This window comes from Cryptotermes secundus, unplaced genomic scaffold (assembly GCF_002891405.2).
Source record: "Cryptotermes secundus unplaced genomic scaffold, Csec_1.0 scaffold27, whole genome shotgun sequence".
NCBI classification, from domain to species: Eukaryota; Metazoa; Arthropoda; class Insecta; order Blattodea; family Kalotermitidae; genus Cryptotermes; species Cryptotermes secundus.
Window position 1 is genome coordinate 297,950 of NW_019745078.1, and position 23,980 is coordinate 321,929.

The window sequence follows — 23,980 nt, forward strand, 5'->3', positions numbered from 1 at the left end:
GTTTTAATGGTTATTTCCTTTTGAAAGCCAATCATTTTAGTACAGATGAAGAAAGAAAAATATCGGATATAAAAATATATAACATATCTGAAGACTGACCTAGATGAGGAATTTTTGTTGTCTTCTCCCTGACATGAAATTAGTGACTGATAAACAGAAACATACTGTCACGTGTTGGGTATAAAATGAATGGCTGACACAGATGATGTAGTGACTGATCCATCCATTATTTGCTTAACCTTTAAGAGACGAAGTATGCCATATGGGACATTTAAAATGTAGTTGTCGTGGCCGAAGTGCGCCATATGGGACGTGTAGTCCACGTGCGTGCACAGTGTTTTGAAAAACTAATTTTAAGATAGAAATCTTTGTTTTACTTACATTCTTTTCCGGCATCAGCTTGATGAGTAAACAGGCTTCACGCCTGCATCATCTAACTTAATCTAGCCTTCGTGTGGTACTGCTAGAAACACCCAAAAATGCAGAGTCCAAAGTCGCGTTTTGTGCACTTTGTTCGGATATTTCTCCTCTTTCCACATGAAGAGCACACACAACAGTTCAGTCTCGTGGTTGTGATGTCGATTGGCTTCCTCTAATCGACATATTGTAGATGACAGAGCAGGAGGTCGACCTATGGGCCTTTGTGGGTGAGGTGGACCCCTTGCAGCATGTTCCAGCATATTTCGCACACGAGCGAGACGAAAGTCTCGATGTGACAATTTCGCACCACAGCATGACAACATGGGGAGCACGCGGTAGCATAGTGGTTGAGGTGCAACGCTACAAGCCGCAAGGTCACGGGTTCAAATCCCGACAAGGTCATTGGATTTTTTCAGTTGACCTAATCCTTCCAGCTGTACTAGGCCTCAGCCTCTAACAGAAATGAGTACCAGGAATTAATTAAATAATTTTCCTGGTAAGTAAAGCATGGCCAGCGCGTAAGGCTGACAGCCTTACTGCCATCTATGAGCCGATTGTCTAGATAATGTGGGACCCTCAACGTCTCACAACCCTATGGACCTTCACGGCATGGTACAGGGATACCTTTACTTTTTTTTTTTTTTACTTTTTACATGACAACATGATGAAACTGTCTGAAAACCACCCTCCCTTTGAATTATTTCATCAACAGACCATTGTTCAGAAGGATTATAATATTTTTGATATGCGTCATTTAGAGTATCGAAGATGGTCAGAATTTTCCATCGTCAGTCATAACTGTCGGCATTCCTGTCAGTTTCTGTATTGTTATCTGCAAAATGAATGAAACGAAGTAGGTGAAGAAAATGGTCGCATTTCATTGTGTTGCTGTAGCAAGGCATGCAAAATTGCTCAGCAGTTGACCAGTAGTCCTTCAGTCTGTCCCTTATATTATGTCCCATTTAGATGATGATTCCTAGAAACAGAAACATCTCGGAGTCGGTTGCATCACGGCATGGAGAAGGTCCATCTTCAAGTCTGTCTAGGTCCTGGTGATAATATCTGTGAGTCTCTTCCACCAGCAGCTGGATAATTCCTGCGAAGTAAAGCATGAAAACGCAGAGTGAGGCAGAATCCTTATTTACGTGTGGAACTTCATTGAGATTTATCCCCACTGCTCCACTGGAAAAATTATTCACACCCCTCCTGTCATGCTGGTGTGGTGGTCCCCAGGTTGTTGACAAAGATAATGGTTCTTCGTCGACTTCACTTTCGGAACTTCCGTTGTGACCACTGTCAAAATCATCTGTATCACACAACTGCCTTCTGATGTAACGTCCCAAGAATGTCTGCTACTAGGAGTTGGCAACGTCTGTAATCTGAGAATATGATTCAGCAGAAACAAATATAAACTTCCCCTCCCTCTAACTGATAAACCAGGAGCCAACATTTATACTGCTGAAACATATTGTGCATGAGGTAAAAGCAGAACTGTAAGCAAACGCTAAAAAATAAATAAATAAAAAAATAAAAAATAAAAGAATATCAGTGTAAGAATTTTTACAGATTTTAAAATCTTTCAATTACAATATCAGATTCTATATTCTTTCTTGATAAAAGCAACGTTAATTTCATTTGTTTACCACAAAAATTGTATTACTATTATTGTGTTACTATTATTAGCCACAGGAAATTATAAACATCATTTGGATGATCTTGTTCTACAGTTTAAATAGAAGCACACAGCCAGCATATTATTATTTCTTTTAACTGCAAACGGGTGCTTACCTGGTGACAGTGGTACAACAATAAGAAACAACAAACAAAACACAGCACACAATAAGGACACACTACACACAATGAATACAATGAAAATACAACTACAACAAATACAAATACAACTACAATTATATAAATTAATATTAATGAACAATAAGCATACTCTATATTAAAAAGTAACATTAATGAAATACATAATGTCATGAAGTGATCCACTCACATTTCACCATGACCTTCCCTTCATTCCACTTTACTACACTTATGTACCTTTCATATCCTCACTACAATTTACTACCCTTCACCTCACTTCACTTCGCTGCATTTTTTTTTTAAATTTCCCCCACGCCCTCACTTCACCTTATTTATCACTTTCCCAACCCTTTTCCTAAAATTACTTGGTTTACAGGAAAGAGTCCTTAAAGCATCTGCAGGCAGTTGGTTCCAGAGCAATATCTATGTAAAATGCCTCCGTGTAATCTTTGATGGAGACTACACATAGAAATTATTGAAGCCAAGGCCTTCAGAACATTTATTAGAATATACTCCCTGTTCAGAAGTGAGCATTTTCGTGCCAACATTAAACTAACCCTCCATAAGGCAATGACCAGATCAGTAATGATTTTTAGTTGCCCTGCCTTGGAATTAGCAGAAGACACCAACCTCTTAAAATTGCAGCACCTACAAAACAAGTTTCTCCAGGCCATTGGAAATATTTTAGGTGCACGCCGGTCCGCTATTTGCACACAGCTTTCAACCTTCCATGTGTATACAATTATGTAACAAAATTGTGCAGGCAAAAAACAGAAGTCATACAAGATCATGAGAATGGACATGTTTGCGGTATAGGACAAGGTGAAGCTAGACAGAGAAAATAAGAGGCTTAAACTTGCCAGTGGTCAAGCGTACAACTATTCAACTGATTAAGCTGCCAGTGTAGCATAAAATAAGTAAGATAGGCATGATCTGCTCTGAAAAGCCTGGAGTGACATAGGGTTTGCATGAGGTGCGAATTATATTTTCACTAACATGCTATGTGTACGATAGGTACACTTGACAAGGCCAAGGAAATTCATAAGAGAAAGCCAATCTTCTCGTCAGAGACCATATTACAAAAGTGCTGTGAATCCAAGGGTTCAGATGGGGTGGGGGAACCTCGTCGTGAGACTCAAGGGTGGTAAAAGGCGCCCAAGGGACTTAGATCAAGACGGGCTGACTGGTGGTAATTGAAAGTTAATTGAAAGTGACTATCTTGCTGTTAGTAACATAAATGGACGAACTTTCTGTGCAAACGCGTTTTTATATGTTGATAGCTACACTAAGCGTAACCTTGAGGAAGTTTCAGAACGCACAGTGTTAATTAAATATGGCGCTTTGAAGTTCTGTAGTATTGAACGTTGAAGAAATTAAAATTGAAAATGGCGAAGATTCCTAACAGGCAAGTGTTTTTATGTGTATATTTGTGAAATAATCGAATGTTTGGAGTACGACAGTATACCACTTCGTTAGTGTTATATTATATACAGAATTTTCAAAATCAACTTTTCATCCACGTGGGCATATTTCTATTTCATTGCAAGTAAAGTCAGTAGACTCCTTTGTGAATTATTTACCAAGGTTTACAGTATGTATATATATGTAGTTCTGTTATATAAACATGCCGTTCCTGGACATTTAAATTCGTAGACATTTGAAACGCTGCTGAATAATAGCCCATGATGTCGACTGGAAAACTAGAAGGAAAGAGACCACTAGGAGGACCTAGATGAAGGTGGGAGGATAATATTAAAATGGATCGTAGAGAAATAGGATGGGGTGGTATGGGCTGGATTGATCTGGCCCAGGATAAGGACTAATGGAGGGTTCTTGTGAATATGGTAATGGTCCTTCAGGATCCGTAAAATACTGGGAAATTCTTGAGTAGCAGAGTGACTGGCGGTTTTTCAAGAAGAACCTAGCTCCATGGAGTTAGTTAGCTAGTTAGTTACTGTACAGTCCACGAAGTGGACAAAATTGAGGTTATGTGTCCAGTAAAGGCTAGTTCTGATTCATTGTAACAGTAGTATTGGCTAAGAGATGCTTCAGCAGCCTTGTTATTCACGCAGTCTGTAGTAATATACAGTATTTATGATAGTTACATGTTGCATTCTTTATTGATAATATGTGATATTTCATTGAGTCATAATTGTTGTTTAAAGGCAGTTAAGTCTACACCTACATAGTTCATGATGGTGATATCATATAAAGTTCTGACTTAAGCCGTATATTTCTGATTCATATTTGGATAGTATTCATTCCTCCAATTAGTAGGGTGATTTTTTTTGCAAGTTTTCATTTGTGACAAAAGAAAATTAATAACAGACTGTTTATGTAACACACATCCGTAGGATGTTACAGTAATGCATCATGGAAATTATGAATTTCACTATGGAAATAGCCAGTTCAAATCAATGGTGAACTGAAAATGTTAACACAGGTTGCATTTCAGTTGTATCTAGTTTCAGAGACAGTTACTTATGCTAAACAACTCAGAGTGGAATTAAATAGATGGGAAGTTACAGTTTAGAATATAACTGAGAATAGAATTATACTCATGAAGGAGTAAAGTTTCGGGGTTCATGATAATAAATTACAATTTAGCTCAAATATTTAGGCACTAACATGTTATATAAGAATAACATATAAGAAGTGTTTGTAGGTCTCTCTGTAATTGACTGTACATATTATATTAATAAATTAATTTTCTGCCCAAGAAATTATGATGCTGTCCTTATGAATGAAAATGTTCTAACAGTTTTGATGGAGATGTTATCTCCTACTTATAGACTCAGAGGTGAAGAATTAGAAATTTTAAGTCATGTGTAACATGCTTCATCCTAGTACTATGAAGGTGGAAATGCCATTGCAAATACACCACAGTTGAAAGTGTTATTTTACTGCTCAACATGCATGAAATTAAATACAACCATATGTAGATATTTTTATTTATGTATATCATATGAACTTCCTGCAGACATTGTGAATTCAAGTTGCTGTATATATTGATGTTACTATGTAATATGTATATACAGTGCCTTCTTTGGTTACCATGACTGTACAGAATTTGCAGATGTATGGCCCATGATATGTTGGCTCAGTGGTTTCAGGAATTTTAATTTCAGCTCTGTAGTTTGGGATTAGAACATTACAGCACTGATTTACTGAATTGGCCTGTATGGACATCTTCTAGATGCCAATTGTGAAGAATTTCTTCAAAATCCAACCTTTTGTCCATTAAATTTAAAACACTAGTATAGATCATTATCAGGTCAGTTTCTTTGTGGATATCTGAATTTTAAATATAATTTTACTATGTTAAGAGGAGCAAGATTTAATGAATTCATATTACCTTGTAAATACTAACTGTAATAACATACATTGCCACATATTATCAGCACTCACAGAATTACATCATTGGACAAACAAAAGGAAGCTGGGCACATTCTGAATACATTCTGGGCATGGTGAGTAGGAGATTCAAATACCAGACATCCAGTGTGTAGTGAAGGTTAAAATAAGTGAATTATTTACTTTTTATATCACTAAGGAAAAAAAATTCCAAATAATACACTTACTGTAAATGATGTTACAGAGAATAATGGGAAAAGTAGCCACGTGGAAGATCTAGACACAGATGGGAGGATAGTATCAAAGGAGATCCTGGAGAAGCATGCATGAAGGTTGGCTTTTGGCTACTGTACATAGTAATTCATGTGAGATTTTAAGTTCATTGGACTGCACGTTAATATATATAGACGTAAGCCAAGCCTTTTATAAGATTTATCATGATGGACTCCTATTCAAGATCAAAAAAGGTGCTCCCTATAAAATACTTTAGAATACTCAAGTCATGTCTGTCTGACCGAGAATTCCAAACACGAGCTAACGAGGAGGTATCCAGCAACTTTACCATCCAATCTGGAGTCCCACAAGGGAGCATTTTAGGCCCGATATTATACGTGCTATTCACAACAGATCTCCCAACGACTACTTACACTACAGCAGGGACATTTGCTGATGACACGGTCATTCTAGCCAGCCATGATGATCCAGCAACTGCCTCGCAAAGACTACAAAGTCATCTAGACTAATTAGAAATTTGGCCAAAAAAGTGGCAGATCCACATTAATGAAACCAAATCTATACAGGTCACCTTCACAATGAGAAAAGAGCAGCACCCAGCCATACACATAAATAATACTGTAATTCCACAATCATCAACAATAAAGTATCTTGGATTCCAGGCTTACTTGGAAGCAGCATATAGCCAAGAAAAGAAAACAGGTAGACCTAAAAGTAAAAGACATACATTGGATCATTGGAAGTAGATCTTCACTTCATTAGATAGTAAAGTACTTCTTTACAAGACAGTCATAAAGCCTATTTGGATCTTTGGAATTGAACTATGGGGATGCACCAGTAAATCGAACATAGCCATTATGCGACAAAGGCAGTCCAAAATGCTGCTGATGATCACAAATGCATCTTGGTATGTGACAAATCAGACCCTACATGATGATCTCATTGTACCATTCATCAAAGAAGTCATCCAAGAAAAGAGCATAAAACATCATGATAAACTAGGACACCATAGTAATACATTACTGCAGCCCCTACTGGAACAATAACAACAACCACAAAGAAGGTTAAAGAAATTATGGCCAGCAGATCTACTTGATGGTTGAAGAGGTTCTCTCACTGAAGGAGCCCTCATCACGATACAATAAGCACACGAGGATGGTGCTTAAATTAGCAAATTAGCTTAAAGAATGTATTTAATTCTGATTGCTAATGAATATATATATATAAAAGTTCATTGGCGGTGAATGTTAAGACCGCAGTCTTTTTGAAAATCGCCTGTGAAATGACTGCAGCCTTGAAGATGACACAAATTGTTGACTGGAATTTTATGCCTTATTTTTATGTACATATAATGAAAAGTGTTATGTTCCAAATTGAATTCTTTTGTCTGATGAAGTTACTTTCAAACTTAATGCTTCTCTCCTCTCACTCAACACAATTATTTACTGTGTAGGCTAAGGAAAATCTACTGTGACAGTAGCTACAGCGGTTCCAGAGGAATTACTGGACCATGTTCCTTGAAGTGAACATCACTGTTACTTCCTGCCTACAGATGCTGAAGGAGAAAATAATATCACACATTAATTAAGTTTACACTGATGAAGAATGTTACATTTAGCGAGATGGAATGCTGCCACATTACTAGAACAGTGAGAAATGTCCTAAATTTTCTTGTACATGCAAGATGTGTCACACATAGAGGAACTCTGAAGTTTCCACCCTAATTTCTTGACTTACTGTCACTAAATATTACTTCTGGAGTGCTCTGAAGAGCATTGCATATACGAGGAAGTTTGGAGCACTGGAAGAATTGTGTCAGTGGACAGAATTTGTCTGTATGGCTGTTTCATTGGCAACATGGCTATAAGTGTGTTAGTCTGCCATTTGTACTTAACAACAATATATTGATGTAGGTGGTGGGCATATGGGGCCCAGTGGAAGGCTTTTTATATTTTTGTGAGTTATTTAACAGTGCTGCCAGTAACTCGCACTATACAGTGTCCAACAGTAGGATGATAGATGAACTCCAAATTGGATAGGATTTGAAAGGAGGTGGTTGTAACCTAATCAAGGTGCTATCCCAGCACTTGCTTTGAGGGACTGAGGAAGACCATGACAAACCTCAGTAAGGAAGCCAAGTGTCCTGACCAAGATTTGAACCACCACCTCCTGAATATGAATCTGGAGAACTACTGGTATGCGAACCCATTTGATCAGCAGGCTCTTATGAACACAGTAAAGGTTCTTTGGGGCTCCATAAAAGGCATTGAATTTTTTGACTAGCTGAATGACTACTAGTTTCTCAAGAAATATCTGGAGTTGGTTAGTTCTGCTCAGTTTGTGGTCTTGGTCATTTCTCTTCAAGTCTTTAGTACCCCACATAACCTTCACACTACAAACCGATCAATATTTGTGAATTTACTGTGACTCCATTTTGTATATCAGGTGGTTGTCGTACAGCCCAATGGGAGAACCCATTCCAGGGACCAGGTTCATCTCCTTCAAAGTGCCTTTGAAGCATGTAAGTAATTTTACTGCCTGATTATTACCCAGATGTTTAGGTTAATGAATGATACTGTCACATGGTAAAGTGACTGTAGACGGGGTTTGGATTGGTAATCTGATTTACTGGACTGCACTGGACTGGACGCATGACTGCACTTCACAGATCACTCTCACACACAGACAAGTTTTCTCAGTCACAGCCTTCACTGCATTGTTTGGTAGTACCTTCTGGCAGTGGATGTTCCCCTTCCTCTTGGTTCCTGAACTGTCCCCATCCTTAGTTACTGCAACTCTCAACTGCCTGCCTCTCAGACTCTCAACTTGGACTGGTAATGGCAGCTGGTCCCCATTATATAGCCCCAGCACAGACTGCACAGAAGACATCACTTGCAGCAGCTCTTCTGTTGTGTGCATGTCTGTTGCGGCAATCACATGACAACTACTGAGCCGTTGCCTAGCAACGGGCATGTTTACAGAGCTATTCTCTAACAACGGTTGTCTTTGATGGCTTCACAATTCTGACTTTCAGCAGACATGCCATAGTACTTTACACACAAAACATATTTTTTCTTATTTGGCCATATGTAAGACTGACTGATGGCACATACTATAGACCTCATTAATACCTGTAACTTTCATCTGAAACATTATTTGAGATGTAAGTTTTTATGAACAATTGTATGAGGGGTAGGCCTTCTCGGCCCTTGCACCGCGACCTACAGTGGTCTATTGTGCTTTTTATAAACAATTAGTCCCCCCCAGTTAGTGTGTTAATGAGCTTGGTCAGCAGTAAATTGTATCACAAAATGCATTGTAGTATCTTACTGAGATTATTTGTTTAGCGGTAAAATTGTGTATATAACAAGTGAGTAGCAGGGCCAGTAAGGTGAAATTGTCCCTGTGCGTAACTAACTAAGCACTATGTCATGAAGTTGAATGGGGGGAGTGGATGCATAGATCCATGTTTTCTTGATCTTTTCACTAGTTAGAGGTGAGTGGTCATCTTCATGCTCTGGCCGCTTTACCCCCCGGGGAAAGCCCCCAGTAGCCATTGGATTGGAAGCTGGGTGGGCCCCAGAACTAGTCAGGATGACATGGAGAAGAGAAAATCCTTGCCCCTACCAGGACTCTTAACTCTGACCCGTCGGTCATCCAGCCCACTGCCAGTCTCTACACCGACTGAGTTATCCTCGCTCTATCAGGGCCAGTATTATTTGCAAGATCTGAAAGAACACATCTGGAAATAATGTGCATCCAAATTTGGAAGTAAATAAATGTATTTTTACTTTCTTTAAATACAGCCATCATACATTCATGTATATAAACTTTAAACCTGCTTGAGATTATCAAATGTGAACCATCTTACATATATAATGTCTCACATTTATGCCAGTGCCACAAAAAGAGTGAGAGATGCTCAAGTTAAAAAGAATACTAGTATGTTGACAGTAAGGAGGTCTAGTTGATACATGTCAGCAGGCTGGGATTTGTTATGAACAAAATAACAGATAATAGGTGAGTGTGTGTAAAAATTATTTTATTTCATTATATGGGCTGAAATTGTTGAACCCTAGTACTGGTGCTCCATCTGGACCAACAGGGCCAGTGGACAGGGAAGTTATGAAAGAAGAGAAATTGTATAAACACGCAAGAGGTGAATTAAGATCAACAGCCGATCACTGTGAAAGCCTAAAATTACAAATTATTATAATTTACTGACAATCAGCTCTGCACGTGAAGCTGCCAAATGACTTTTATACATTCTTTCCATTTAAGCTTCTTGTTTTCTTTATTCCATTAAGTGACAATCCACAGGTGTTCTCATCTATTGAAGCTTTTGTGTGTCTGAGCAGAATTTTAACCACAGGCTTTGCACTGCTGTGGTCCTGATCAGTGGTGGAAATTACCTTGTGTGCTCACTCAGGTGCTGTGCCATTTTGGGTTTGTGGTTCAGAAATATTAACCAAGAGTTTTTAACTCTTACATTCCACACACATGCACACAAACACCCACACATGAATTCAGGATGAGTTAAATCTCTGATGGTTTCCAGTAATGTAGTTACTTGTTTTTCTTCTAAGGGTGCATGATTATATATTTTTTTGTTTAATGTAACTTACTTTTTAACCATTTAGAATGATGTTTAAATGTTTTCATTAATGACATTATTAATGTAGAATAAGAAATATGCAAGTACATAACTTCTCTGTTGAGAAGAAGAGTGTGGTCCTGGTTTTGGCCAAGGCAAAAGACTTCTGGCCAATTATGTCCACAGGCTTCTCAGCAGTTTTTACCTTCCAACACAAGGCTTTATTTGTAGTGTATTAAATATGGGGTCTTGGTCTCTAGTTCCATACTATGCGTTAGTGGGCGACAATGGGTTTGATTCATCCCAGACTTGACTTCAAACTTCTCTGCCATAATTGGAGTATGAATGTGTATATCCCACATACAATAATATGTTAGGTTTAATATGTGATTACACCATCCAGAGATGAAGTAGGCCACAAAACTTTGAATGTTTATATTCTATAATTATGTTAAACCGAAGAAGAATGAATGAAGAATTTTGATTGAACTGGTTACAGATTTTGATCATCTCTGTAATGAATGATTCAGTTTTATCATGACATTACTGAACAAGTTGGGGAAGAATGTATGCATAGCATAACAAAACTGTCGTGTCTGCTGCCATTAATTATATTGAAAATCATAGGACATGGAAGAAATATGTATTGGGCATGAAATGTATTTTACTCTTCTGTACAGCGTTTGTTCAAAATGTTTTTTCACTCAAATATGTAGTGAGTTACACATGAACAGCTAACTCTATGTGTACACAGACGTGCATTCCACTTCATGTGAAGTGTCTGTTACTTTTGTCTGATTTTAACCAAAATTTGAATGCATCTACATGTATTGTTAAAACTCCCCAGTATCAACTGTAATGAATATTATTCTAGATCAACTTTGTCTATAGTTTCAGTTCTTTTGGGTTTGACATTTTCCAATGACGGTTCCGGGTATGGTGTGACACTTTTCTGCAAAGGAAATGCATCAATCTGTCACAGTGACCTGAGGCAGGGTAACATACAAGTAAATCCTGGGCAAAGCTTTCTTTGGTAGAATATTTAATTTTGCGGCTCATAAATTGTTACTGTCTTCATTTGCCTGGAAAATACACCCATCACTGTTTTTAATGTGCTGTGACACCTGCAGTTACAAAGTGGTAATTTACACTAACCAAAGCAAGTAAAACAATATTGAAGTCATGTTTATAGTTGCAGGAAAGCAATTCAGTATATAGTTCTTTTTCTGTGATTACATCAGTGTCAACAGTGTTTGAGAACCCACTCTTCGATTTTCTGTGTCCACCTTCATTGGTTTAAGCATTACAGTGCACAAGTTCCATAAACTGTTTTTCTTACTGTTGTCTCACCTGTTCTGTAAGCCTGTCTGAATGCATTTGTGGAAACTGAATTGCCATGGCTGGAGACCCCAAAATGCAGGAAGTACTGTATCAAGGAAGGCTCTTGTATGCTCCTGTTAGTATAATGAGGGATATTAATTTGGAATATTATTTTGCTGTAGCATCTGTAACATAGTTGGCTGAGACACTATGCTACATCCCGGCAGGTCACTGGTTCAACTTCGTTGGATTTTTCAATTGATCTAATTTTTCCATCTACACAATGGCTCCGGGGTCAATTCAGCCTCTGACAGAAATGAGTACCAGGAATCTTCCTGGGGGTGAAGGGTGGCTAGCATGTAAGGTTGACAATCTCAGTGCCATCTGTGAGCCGATTGTCTAGAATATGTGGGAGCCTCGACATCTGACAACCCTATGGCCCTCCATGGCCTGTTACAGGGATAGCTTTACCTTTTTTTTCTGTAAATAGTAAGTTTTAAATAATATTGATAAATAAGTGAAGTTCTTTGATATATTAAATATCTTACCATTAAAACTATAATGAATTTTTCATGGCTTCAAATTTCTGTTTTTCATGCACTAATAATTTCCACGTTTTTAACCAATCAGTAGAGATGGGTTAATCAAAGTTTCAAATCTTCCCACTCTGCCAAACTTTTCTGAAAGGTTAATGTTGGACAATATGCGAAATTTCGAATAGAAACATTTGTGTATGAGTGCTGGTAGCTTGCTAGGATAGCTCAGTCACTATATTAACTGGTCTACAGTGTGGATGACCAGGAATCAGTGTTTGATTCCCAGCAGGGGCAGAGATCTTTCTCATCTCCACAAAGTCAAGAATAGTTTGGAGTCCACCCAAGCTCCTATCCAATGAATAAAGGGGTCTCTCTTCAGGTGTAAAGTTGCCAGGACGTGAAGGTCACATCTCCGTGTAGTGCCGAGGTTAAGAATGCATTTAACTTTATCCGTACATTCCTGTAACATGGTACTTAATTAAGTACACGGACATCTTTACTTTATTCGCTTTGTGCTGTCATAAATTAAATTAAATTTGTGAAAGAACGAAATTCGAAAAGACAAAACAACTTGGAGTTTGAAGTTAGTAGATGTGTAAACCACCCATCTACCAATTAAAGTATGCCTTTATTTCTCTTTCCCAAAACAAATGCACCACTACTCAGATTTTGGTGTTCTGGATTTTGACACCGTGTGTAGTCTTAATAGGTGAATAACAAACTGGACTCTGAAGATGGAGGCACTGTGTTCCTCCGAAATGTTATCTTTCTGCAGGACTGCTAAGTGTTAATAAGGCGGTTAATTGTCGGCTTCGGCCGCGGCGGTCTGGGTTCGATTCCAAGTCAGGTCGTTATGGATTTCTGTCTGGGGCGGGTTTTCTTCGAGTACTTCGGTTTCCCCTGCCAATCGTAACTCTACCAGCTTCTCCGCATTCAGTCGCCCTATCATGGATGCTATGTAATTTCAATACTGACATTGTCTTAAAAAAACAGCTTAAAGACTATTAAACGTGCTTGTTTCCGAGTTGCTGCTAACCGTATCACTTAAGATGTGCATAACAAAAGTTTTATTTATGTTTCTGCAGAGACAATCTATATTCGAAATTCGAAAGAAGTTTGCAACAAAACATCCAAAAGTGTATGAAAAACGTTTCGTTATCTATGATGAAGTCATTGAAAAGACTGAAATTCTCCGTGCTGATTCCACTTGACACAAATTACATGCGCTCAGAATCGGGGACCGCCCTACTGCATTTTGAAGCAGTGAGCGGACAAATGCCTACTCCGAGCCAACCTTAACGGAGCTGATTTGATCAGAGCGAAATCAGTGCTCCCTGCTTAATATGACACCACCTTGGACATCATTTATATACACGTAAGTGTCAGGTTCGAACTTTTGCGAAAAACATTTCGTTTTTGTGCGCAGGCATTACTGAATACTGATGTAAGCAGCTGGAAATGAATATTTACGTATTTTTATATCTACTGTTTATTTCCCCTTTAAAACTTACTGTTACTCAGTTTCGATGTTTCTGTGTTTAATGCTTGGTTAAAATTTATGATAATTAAATGTTGGCGTATCCTTTGATGTAGCGAGAAATTTCTGAGAGGCGTGGGATTTGGATTCTGCGGTCGACACACGCATTTAAAGTTATGAATGTGCACATTTATGAATTCACCCCATCTCTTTCCTTGCCCCCTACAGCCTTCATCCTCCCTGAAACCTCCAGCGGCGCTAGGAGATGCTTTTCCTGGGAAACTACCTCTTGACTGACCTGAGCACAGTTCAGCATGACCCCACTCGCTTACCCGTTTGATGTAGCTCGCCGCGAAACTAGACTTACATAACTGTACCCGGTATTTAGCCCACTTGCCTCATTGCACAACTAAAGGCGGAATTATCGTATCACCGTATCCATGCGTTTGTAATACCTCTGAAATAACTTTTGAACCGGTTTTCGGAATTTAATAAAATTTTATGTGGCAGTTATCTCGTCTGCTGTACAAACATAAAAATTAGAATATATAAAAGTATAACTTTGCCTGTGGTTCTGTATGGGTGTGAAACTTGGTCTCTGACATTAAGGGAGGAAGATAGACTGAGGGTGTTGAGAATATTTGGACCGAAGAGGGATGAAGTGACAGGAGGTTGGAGAAAACTGCATAATGAGGAGCTTCATAACTTGTACTCATCTCCAAGTATAATTAGAATGATCAAGTCAAGGAGGATGAGGTGGGAAGGGCATGTAGCACGAATGGAGGAGACGAGGAATGCGTATAGGATATTGGTGGGAAAGCCAGAAGGAAAGAGACCAATGGGAAGACCAAGGCGTAGTTGGGTGGACAATATTAAAATGGATCTTAGAGAGATAGGATGGGATGTTAAGGATTGGATTGAGCTGGCTCAGGGTAGGGACCAGTGGAGGGCTCTTGTGAACACGGTAATAAATCTTCGGGTTCCATAAAATGCTGGGAAATTCTTGAGTTGCTGCACAATTGGCGGCTTCTCCAGAAGGGCTCAGCTCCATGAGTAAGCAAGTTACTCAAGTAAAGGTCAGCTCTTCTTTGTGCTTTGTAACACTTTAAAACGTAATTATTACCATAGGTACCATCTGCTTAGCATTAAGAAAATCTGCATTTTGTATTTTTTGGCTTCATATAATTTTCGGAATGAACAGCAATATTTCACTAAACAGCATTAATTGGCTGGTCTTAGTAAAAGAGTCGTAGTGCATATTTGTAGGGGTTGAATTCTTATATGTTTAACTGAACTTCTTGAACGCCTCTGTGGTCTAGTGGTCAGACTTCCTGGCCACCGATCCAGAGGTCCCGGGTTCGATTCCCGGCGCTACCAGATTTTCTTAGAAGTAGTGGGTCTGGAATGGAGTATACCCAGCCTCGTAAGCATAATTGAGGAGCTACTTGAATGAAAAAGTTGCGGCTCCGGTCTAGAAAACCGAAATTAACGGCCGTGGGGATTCGTTGCGCTGACCACGCGACTACCTCTATCAGCAAAAGGTGGCACTAACTTCGCCGACAATCGGCGGCCTCTCGGTCGGTATAGTTCTCTTACGGACTAAAACCACGGAGTGTTTTTTGTTTGTTTTTAGATGAACTTCAGGCTTCAGAGTGTTAATTTCTTACAAGCAGGAATACCAACATGGCGGTGTGCGCACTTCTGAATAGGAAGCGATATTAACTCCCTTACTGTAGGATGCTGAACGTTCATTGGCCACGATAAAAATATACTTACAGAAGTCCTGGTCAGCATGAGAGTCATTAAAATTAAATCATAATGAAATTAAAATTTAAGCAGTTAAAGAGACATCGACACTTATTGTATGAAATTGTATGAAGTTCTGTTCGTAGTTGCCGTTCTACATACGTTCGTAAATGAAGAGTTAGCTATATATGTATACTACTATATATTTTTAGTCCATAACAACAAACTTACATAAGTGAACAACTGAAGGCACGAGTTTATCGATAAAATCAGTTTTTTATTTACTAATACACGCTACACGTTTCGGTCATATGTGACCGGCCGTCAGGCGTTTAGAATTTTGAAATATGTATTAAAGTACATTAATGCAAGTCATGCAAGCAGCATCTGTAAATATAAAAATGTTAAACGGAAGTTATTGAACTGCAACGCAAATCTGTATTTCATTAAGTCTAGCCTAAACCACAACTTAATCCCAGAATATGCAAATATAAAAATAAAAACAGCAATCGCATCAATAGCGTCGAAACGTGCATAAACACAAAAATGAAATTCTTAAACATGAAACAACAATTAAACAAAACCTTATACTCACTACACATCGACAACGTGAATAAATGGAAGAACACATGAAATATCATATTTCAGACCATTACAGAATTAGATGAGAATGAGAAAGCCATATACATAAACTCAAATAAGAAATTCAAGCACTAAGGAATAAACAAACTGACCAACAAAAGCACCAAATGACAAACATCTTCCATAAAAGTTTAGAAAATGTAATTGATATTTTCCTAATGGAGAAATGTAGCTACAAAACGCAGGCCTAAAAATAGAACCTACACTATAAACATAAAAACTTGATAAAAAACCTTAGCAATCGAAATCGATAATCTAAAATTATCAGCAAAACAAAAAACAAAAAGACGGAAGAGCAACCTTAAAAACGCAACACGAAATACAAGAGAGGAAACTTATCAACAACATAAAAAAGAAAATTAATGATAATTATCTAATAGTAACAGAAACAGATAAAGGTAGTACACTAGTTATAATACACGAAAACGAATACAAAAAATGTTGAACTTATATTGCAAAATAACTTCACGAAACTACCAGTAGACTTTACCATTACCAACAAACAACAAAGACTCATAAGGAACAGCATTAACGCGTGTAATAACTTAATTAGCAATGCCACAAAATGTAAAGAGACATGTACGACACAATAAAATTACACAAAACAATAAACCATTTCGACCTATAATCAACTGGAAAAATAGCACGTTTACAAACTTGCAACTCACATAACAGACACTAAAAGACAATACAACTACGAAATGCCTTTAACATACACAATTCGATAAGCCTCATTCACAATCTTAAGACATCACGAATATGTACACAAATATCCCAATAAGATTACTCACCAACATAATCAAAAACACCATACACGCTAATATCTAATTCACGATCAAGAAAGAAACACAGAAGAAATTAAATTACCTAGAACTGACTATCACAAATTTACACAACGCACTGGGTTTCAACATATTTAGAAAATCAGCATCTACAGGGATGATCGTACACGACGATTCGTGTCACCCACAAGAATATAAGAACGCCGCAGTCAGTGAGCCCATAAACAGCATGAATACCTACCCCATCACAGATGCCGAACTGCAACACATAAGAACAATATTACATAACACACAAATACAAAATAAAAGAATATAGCAAGAAAAAAGCGGGCCACCTTTACATATACCGGAAAAGGAACAAGGATAATCACAAGGCTGTTCAAAAACAAGAACGTCCCTTAAAGCCACTAATACGATAGTAAATCATGTAAACCCAGAAAACGTCAACACTGACTTCCTCAGTAAAAGTGGAATCTATCAGCTAAAATGTAACGACCATCAATTAAAATACACAGGCCAGACGGGCAGAACTTTTCGAAAACGCTTTAAAGAGCATGTCCTAGCAATAAAACTAGCAACTCAAATTATAAATTTGCATAACATATACTAGATACGCAACACACACACACACACGACACAATAGGAGAAAAGTGGACATACTTCACAGCGAAATAAAGAGCCCCCTATTAAGAGCATGGGGACGTTTTCACATACACAACCTCAGTACGCAAAAGCTACAAATCAATGGCACGTACACCGATATACTCGCACATAATCCAATTTTTGAGTTAATCATAAAACATGCCACACAACAAAAATCTACACACCAACCAACCTCCCCCAGCACCACTTGAAGAAGCCTCCTTCACCCCGGCACTATTGTCCCACACCTAAATCACTCCCCATCATTCCGGTCTTCATCAGTATGAGCACTTCAGTCCGTTCAAGCAACAGCACAACGGGGTAATGCCGCATCTTTAATGACATCAAAACTACATCTTCAACAAGTACTATATTAACCTATAATCATAGGATATTACTTATCTCTCTATCTACAGTACATTAACATTACACAAAATCAATATTCCAGGAGACTAGAAGAACAGCAAAATCAGCCCCAAACTCATGAAAAACACTTCCATATACGTGTAGGACAACAGAGCAACCAGTGAGTTAAATACAAGTACAAAACCAGGAAACAGCAACCTCAAAAAAACTCACGACAAGCACCTCAGTATACGACAACAAAATAGCCAACGAGTGTTAAATACGTAAGGATATACAGAAATTATAACTACAAGGAAACAAAAACATACACAAAAACTATATCCGTACAATGTGTATTCGTAATTTTTCAGACGAATCACCAAAACACGTCAGCACGAAGCCATCAGTACTAAATACACTTACTGGAATGACACTGTAGTAACGACACTAGCGCTAATTAATGTAGTTCTGAAATTATACAGAGTATCCCAGGAGGAAAGGGCAGTATTTTGAGAAGTCATAGTATCGGTCATTCTAAGCAAAACATTGTACATGTACGGTGTCCTGTGAAATAACTCTATCTCGGAAACCGTTCGAAATAGGACACATGTACATATACACTTCTTTTTTTGCTCAGAACGACCGATACTATGACCTCCCAGAATATTGACCTTTCCTCCTGGGGCATTCTGTGTACGGCAGTAGATCTTGGGAAAATACGCAGCTTTGTTACGGTTTTGTTTGTAGGGCGTGTAACAACAAAATATCGGCTGCCGTGGGTTTGATTCAGCATGAGTCAAGCTAGCCCTTAGCTAAATTTGATTTCGTTGTTTGATTTTGAATTTGCATGATCGAAATATGACATTAATGGCATGCATTTGTTGGAGTAGAAGTTACTGCAGTAGGAAAGCAGGATTTCTGAATTCTGTTCGAAGTACCTTGTTATGAGTTTTAGAGTTAGTTGTGCACCCCCGAATATGGTTTCATTCGCCAACAGTTTCACTCACAGCATAGTTTTTCGAACTTTATATAACGGCGACTCTTCAGCTTAGTAAAGATTTTATTGTGCCACCTTATTAAATTTATGTCTGTATAAAGGACAGCTCTTTCATTTATTCATTTTTAAAATTAATACGTTTTAGTTTTTTTATCGATTAATAATATTTATCAAGATTTTAGAAATGTGCGAAATTAAACACTCATCTGGCATTTTGAGAATTATAATTAATTAAGTTTTAATGTATAGCTTTTCCATAATATCTCGTGGAACCCCTAACCAACTGAACTCCCCCCGGCGGGGAACCCCACACCTGGAAAACCTCCCTCTCATGTATTCTCTAGCGAACGTGAGATGGATGTTCCTTACATTCTCTTAATAAATGTTTCTTGCAGAATAATGCCGTCGTTTAATTTCATTTCCACCCCTTTTCGGCGAGTTTGAATCAGAAAAATATTTATGTTGCTCTTTTTTCTCTCTTTTCTCTCGAATTCCTTTACCTGTTGGGTATACTTTATTGCCAGTTAGCCCACAGCATGTATCACAACCACTCATTCTGAGCCAGGCTACAGTAACATACAACATTCTGAACTGAGAGAATATATTTTCTTCCACATTTTACTCGTACTGTGAGCTGGATTGTACTGTCTGAGGGACATACGTCGGTCCATGAAATATGCGGTACTGTACCTTCCGTTTACATTACTATAGGACTAATTGACTCATACAATGTCCTGACTGGACAAGGACGTTGTTTTTGTTATTGACGTATTCTCAATATCCTCTCTCGCCCAAACACTGGGATCGTGGGTTCGAATCCCATTCGAGGCATGCATGTCTGCCCACGTTTCTTCTGTGTTTTGTGTTATCCTTGCGACATGGATGATCTCCCAAGGAGTTCTACCGACTGTCTGTAAGATTAATTCTGATGGGAAATAGGCCATAGGACCTAATACGAAAGGTAGAAGAAGAAGAAGAAGATTATTCTCAATTCAAAATGTCTGCATCACTTTGATTAGAATTATTGCCCAGAGTTTAATAGTGTAGGCCTAAGTGGAATGAATTCCGTAGAGTTGAACATGAAATTCTGAGATATTTTTGTTCCAATGAACACACCAATGTCCTGACTGTGTGTGCATTAATTGCCTTTTTGGTATTTTTATACTCAAGTCCCTGCATTGATCTCGCTTTTGTTATTTTGTAACTTAAAACAGTAAAGCTCACAAAATTTTTGAAGCTTCATGTGCTGTTTGAAGATATAAATTCCGAATACATAAGGTAAAGTTGTCCCTATGCTTATGAAGAAGTATGGGGGAGTGGATATATAGATCCACATTTTCTTGACCTCGGCACTAGCTGGAGGTGAGTGGTCAACTTCACGCCCCGGCCGCTTTTCCCCCGGTACCAATTGGATAGGAGGATGGGTGGGCCTCAGCCGGTTTGGACGACGGGGAGAAGAGAAAATTCTAGATCCCACCGGGACTCGAACGCCGATCCCTCGGTTGTCCAGCCCATAGGTAGTCGCTATACCGACTGAGCTCTCCCGGCTCAAGTTCCGAACAGAACTAAAAAAAACTCCTTGCACCGACTTCTAGCTCTACAAATCGTGTGCTGATAATGCAACAATGAAATTCAGTTTAGTTGATAGCTAACGGGCTGGATAGTGCGTACACGTAGATGATCATAGGATAGAATTCTGGTCGAGACAACTGTTTATTGNTTCAAATCTTACAAATGTTTATTGCTTGCAGTTGTACGAAGGTTCAAATTTGTCACGTGTTTATGGCTCCGTGACCAATACTCGTAATAACGGGTTCCGGATTGTGTGATTGAATTTATTAACACCTTCTTTTACAATTTCTCTTATTCATAATCAGTTATGCGCTATCGCTTATGTACCTACTTCACAAATCATTAGGACACGATAAGTCTTCTCAGTCTTCAGTAGTCGTATCCTGGAAACGGATTTATAACAGTCTCCCTGTAACAACATACATAAAGTCTTCTGTTATACTCCTTTGTACTCCTTCAGTTGTCATTATTTCTGACTTCCACAGCTGCTAACTCAAAGTCAGAGTTAAAGTCACATTGTGACTGACGGTCAGTCAGTCAGTAAGTCTCATGACCAGATATTATTACTCTTTGACAGTTACTGTTGTTATTATGGGGCACCCTCTCTGACGAGAGGATGGGCCTGTCTTTTATATATGCTGCTGGTTCTTGCCAGCGCAGTCCCTTCAGACTCGCGACCAAATTTTACTGTCTCAGATTTTAGGGTTCCCTTTTCGTTGCCTCCTAAGACTCGCAGGGTCACGGTGGAGGTATTCGACCCCGCCTCCACACTGGTTAACTGCCAACTTCGTAGCTGGACTCTCTTATATCAACTTTCCACGGACCCCACGGAAAGCACCGTCTCTCAGCAATTCCTAGGCATGTTTACCGCTCCGTTGCCTAGAAATGTACTTTTCATATTGCCTGCGCGTATTTCGAGTATTGCCTAGAAACGGACGTCCCGTTGTTTCACGGTACGCTCATGCGGGAATATGTTTAGCGACCCGTTGCCTAGCAATGGGCATGTCGCGGACCACATAGGAAACAATTCTTGCCATATCTTTCCTATTATTGCGTGCGCGTATTTCGGTCGTTGCCTAGAAATGGGTATGCATGTTCCAACATTATTATTATTATTATTATTATTATTTATTTATTTATTTATTTTTTTTTATATTTGGAGAACTTGTTTCTTAAGTAAAGATTTTTCCGGACATATCCTCGAACCTTCGAACCGATGCTGGCCGATGAACAGTATTTCTTACAGAATTTGTAAGGCTGTTTGCGATCTATCTCCGTACCAGATGTCGCATTCTTAGCTTCTGTTACACATTAGTTAATGTTATTAAATAAGAAGCTAAGTATAAATTTTATACAGCCGACATTTTGTTGTCATATTTTCAGCATATTACATCACCAGGAGTTGAACATTTTAAAGATCTATTACTATACATAATTCCAGGACATTATATTAATTGGCGCTATGACAGTTCCACTTCCCGGTCTAGAAAACCGAGATTAACGGCCGTGGGGATCCGTTGCTCTTACCACGCGACACCATCTATCCGCAAAAGTTGGCACCAACTTCGCCGACAAGCGGCGGTCGCTCAATCGGTATAGTTCGCTTGCAGACTACAGGCCACGGAGTTTGTTTTATGACAGTGGTTCCGGCATATTAGTACAGATTGTAGGACATCGGAAAGCATGGCCGTGGTGTGGTGATCTCGTAAGTTTACGTCTTCTGCTGAGGATAAACAGTAGGCTGAAGTGGGTGCTCTCTGAACTCGACTTTATTCTCACTATGAAAATCATCGAAAGAGTGTAATAACCTGCATAAAATTTGTAAACAATTTTTGCTAGCATTGTCTTATGATCAGTGTCTGTCGAGATATGTATACACATATGATTAAACTCAACAAATATGGGCAAATAAATAAATAAATAAATGTAAACTCCAATATAACTCCTGGTGCTTCTTTTGGTGTTCTAGCTGCCTTATTGTTTTATTCTTGATTTAAAAACCCATTATTAAGTACGTAAGGGCACGCAGCGTAGTTAGTTGAGGTACGATGCTACGAGTCAGAAGGTCGAGGTTTCGATTCCCGATGAGGTCATCGGACTTTTTTTTTCAGTTGACTCCAACCCAGCCGCACTATGGCCCTTGAGTCGACTCAGCCTCTAACAGAAATGAGAACCAGGATTCTTCCTGGGAGTAAAGGGTGGCCGGCGCGTAAGGCTGACAACCTCACCGCCATCTGTGAACCGATTGTCTAAAAGATGTGAGAGCCTCGACGTCTCAAAACCCTATAGGTCTCCACGGCCTGTTATAGGGATAACAAACAAACGAACTCCGTGGTTTCAGACAGGAGCCGCTATTTCCTTGAAATAGCTCCTCAGTTATCCTCATGAGGCTGAGTGAACCCCGTTCCAGACCCACTACTTCTCAGAAAATTTGGTAGCCCCGGGAATCGAACCGGGACTTCTGGATCTGTAGCTAGAAACTCTAACCCCCACAGGGATAGCTTTACCTTTTTAGATATGTAGCGTTGAGTGAGATGATTATGAGTGTCATGTCCTAATTTTTTGTACGATTGCCCGATAACTTTTAGAACTGGCCGTGGTTAATTTGTTATTGCCATATGGGCAGAGATTTCGCGCGGCCACCGTATAGGTTATACAGAAAGTTGTGTAAGTCTGTGAGTCTGTTTACCAAATAGGCTCATGTATTAAACAGCATAAAATGAGAGGACCCTAAGTTAAATGATACTCGTATTACTCGGATCCTAGATGTTCCGACTGTCGCATTGTCGAAAAGTAAATGTATACAGGTTTAGTTGACTAGTCGCACGATGTTGGTACTAAGTTACACGAAAAACTTTCAGTTCGTTTGAAAGTTATTGAGGACCATAGCCACACGGACATCACTGTACAAGTAAGTCCACATTTCCTTATAAAACAAAAGTATGCAAAACGTCAATGCGTTCATGCGTCATAAACGATTAATCTTTGAAAATAATTGTCGAAGGAAGAAGTGATGGATTAGGATTAAAGGTGTTGGCCCCCAAAAAATAGGTCTCACAATGAGGAGTAAGACTTGTGGTTTTTGCAGTGTTGCTAATTTCACTCTGCACATCATTCATAGGGAAGCATGAGTTCCTACTTAGCCGATACAGCCAATATATCTTGGCTGAGATCAGAAGCGCCTGCCGGACGTGATTTTCACTGTGATCCATGCTGGAAATACTCGTACAATTGAAACTAGCACCCCCCGAAGTTCAGCGCCAGAGGAGGTCACCCGCTTGTGTTATCCGGCTTCTTATTTCTAATGGAAACATTGGTGTCACAGGTTCAAATCGAATTTGATCTAATGATGGTAATAATATTTAAATGGCATAAACGGTATTGTTACATTACGAAGATTCCCTTCGTTCTAAATCAGTTATTTAAAAATATCGGAGTTCGGATCCCGTTAGGGTCAAGAATTTTCTCTTCTCGACGTCGTCCAGACCGGCTCTGGGGTTTACCCAACCT

The 23,980-nt window shown here is 38.9% G+C and overlaps 1 protein-coding gene across 6 annotated transcripts in view; it reads left to right on the top strand.

Annotated features, from left to right (window-relative positions):
* The first annotated feature begins 3,313 nt into the window (after positions 1-3,313).
* LOC111874826 (RNA/RNP complex-1-interacting phosphatase) overlaps positions 3,314-23,980 on the top strand; it is a 189,512-nt gene continuing 168,845 nt past the window's right edge. For 2 of the 6 annotated variants that reach the window (XM_033755626.1, XM_023870661.2), the window contains exons 1-2: positions 3,314-3,634; positions 8,263-8,338. In XM_033755626.1, the coding sequence (XP_033611517.1) occupies positions 3,615-3,634; positions 8,263-8,338 (96 nt within the window). In that variant the 5' untranslated portion in view covers positions 3,314-3,614. Of the gene's footprint in view, positions 3,635-5,829; positions 5,916-8,262; positions 8,339-23,980 lie in introns of those variants that run through there. The other 4 variants (XM_023870659.2, XM_023870660.2, XM_023870657.2 and 1 more) reach the window with 4 other exon arrangements.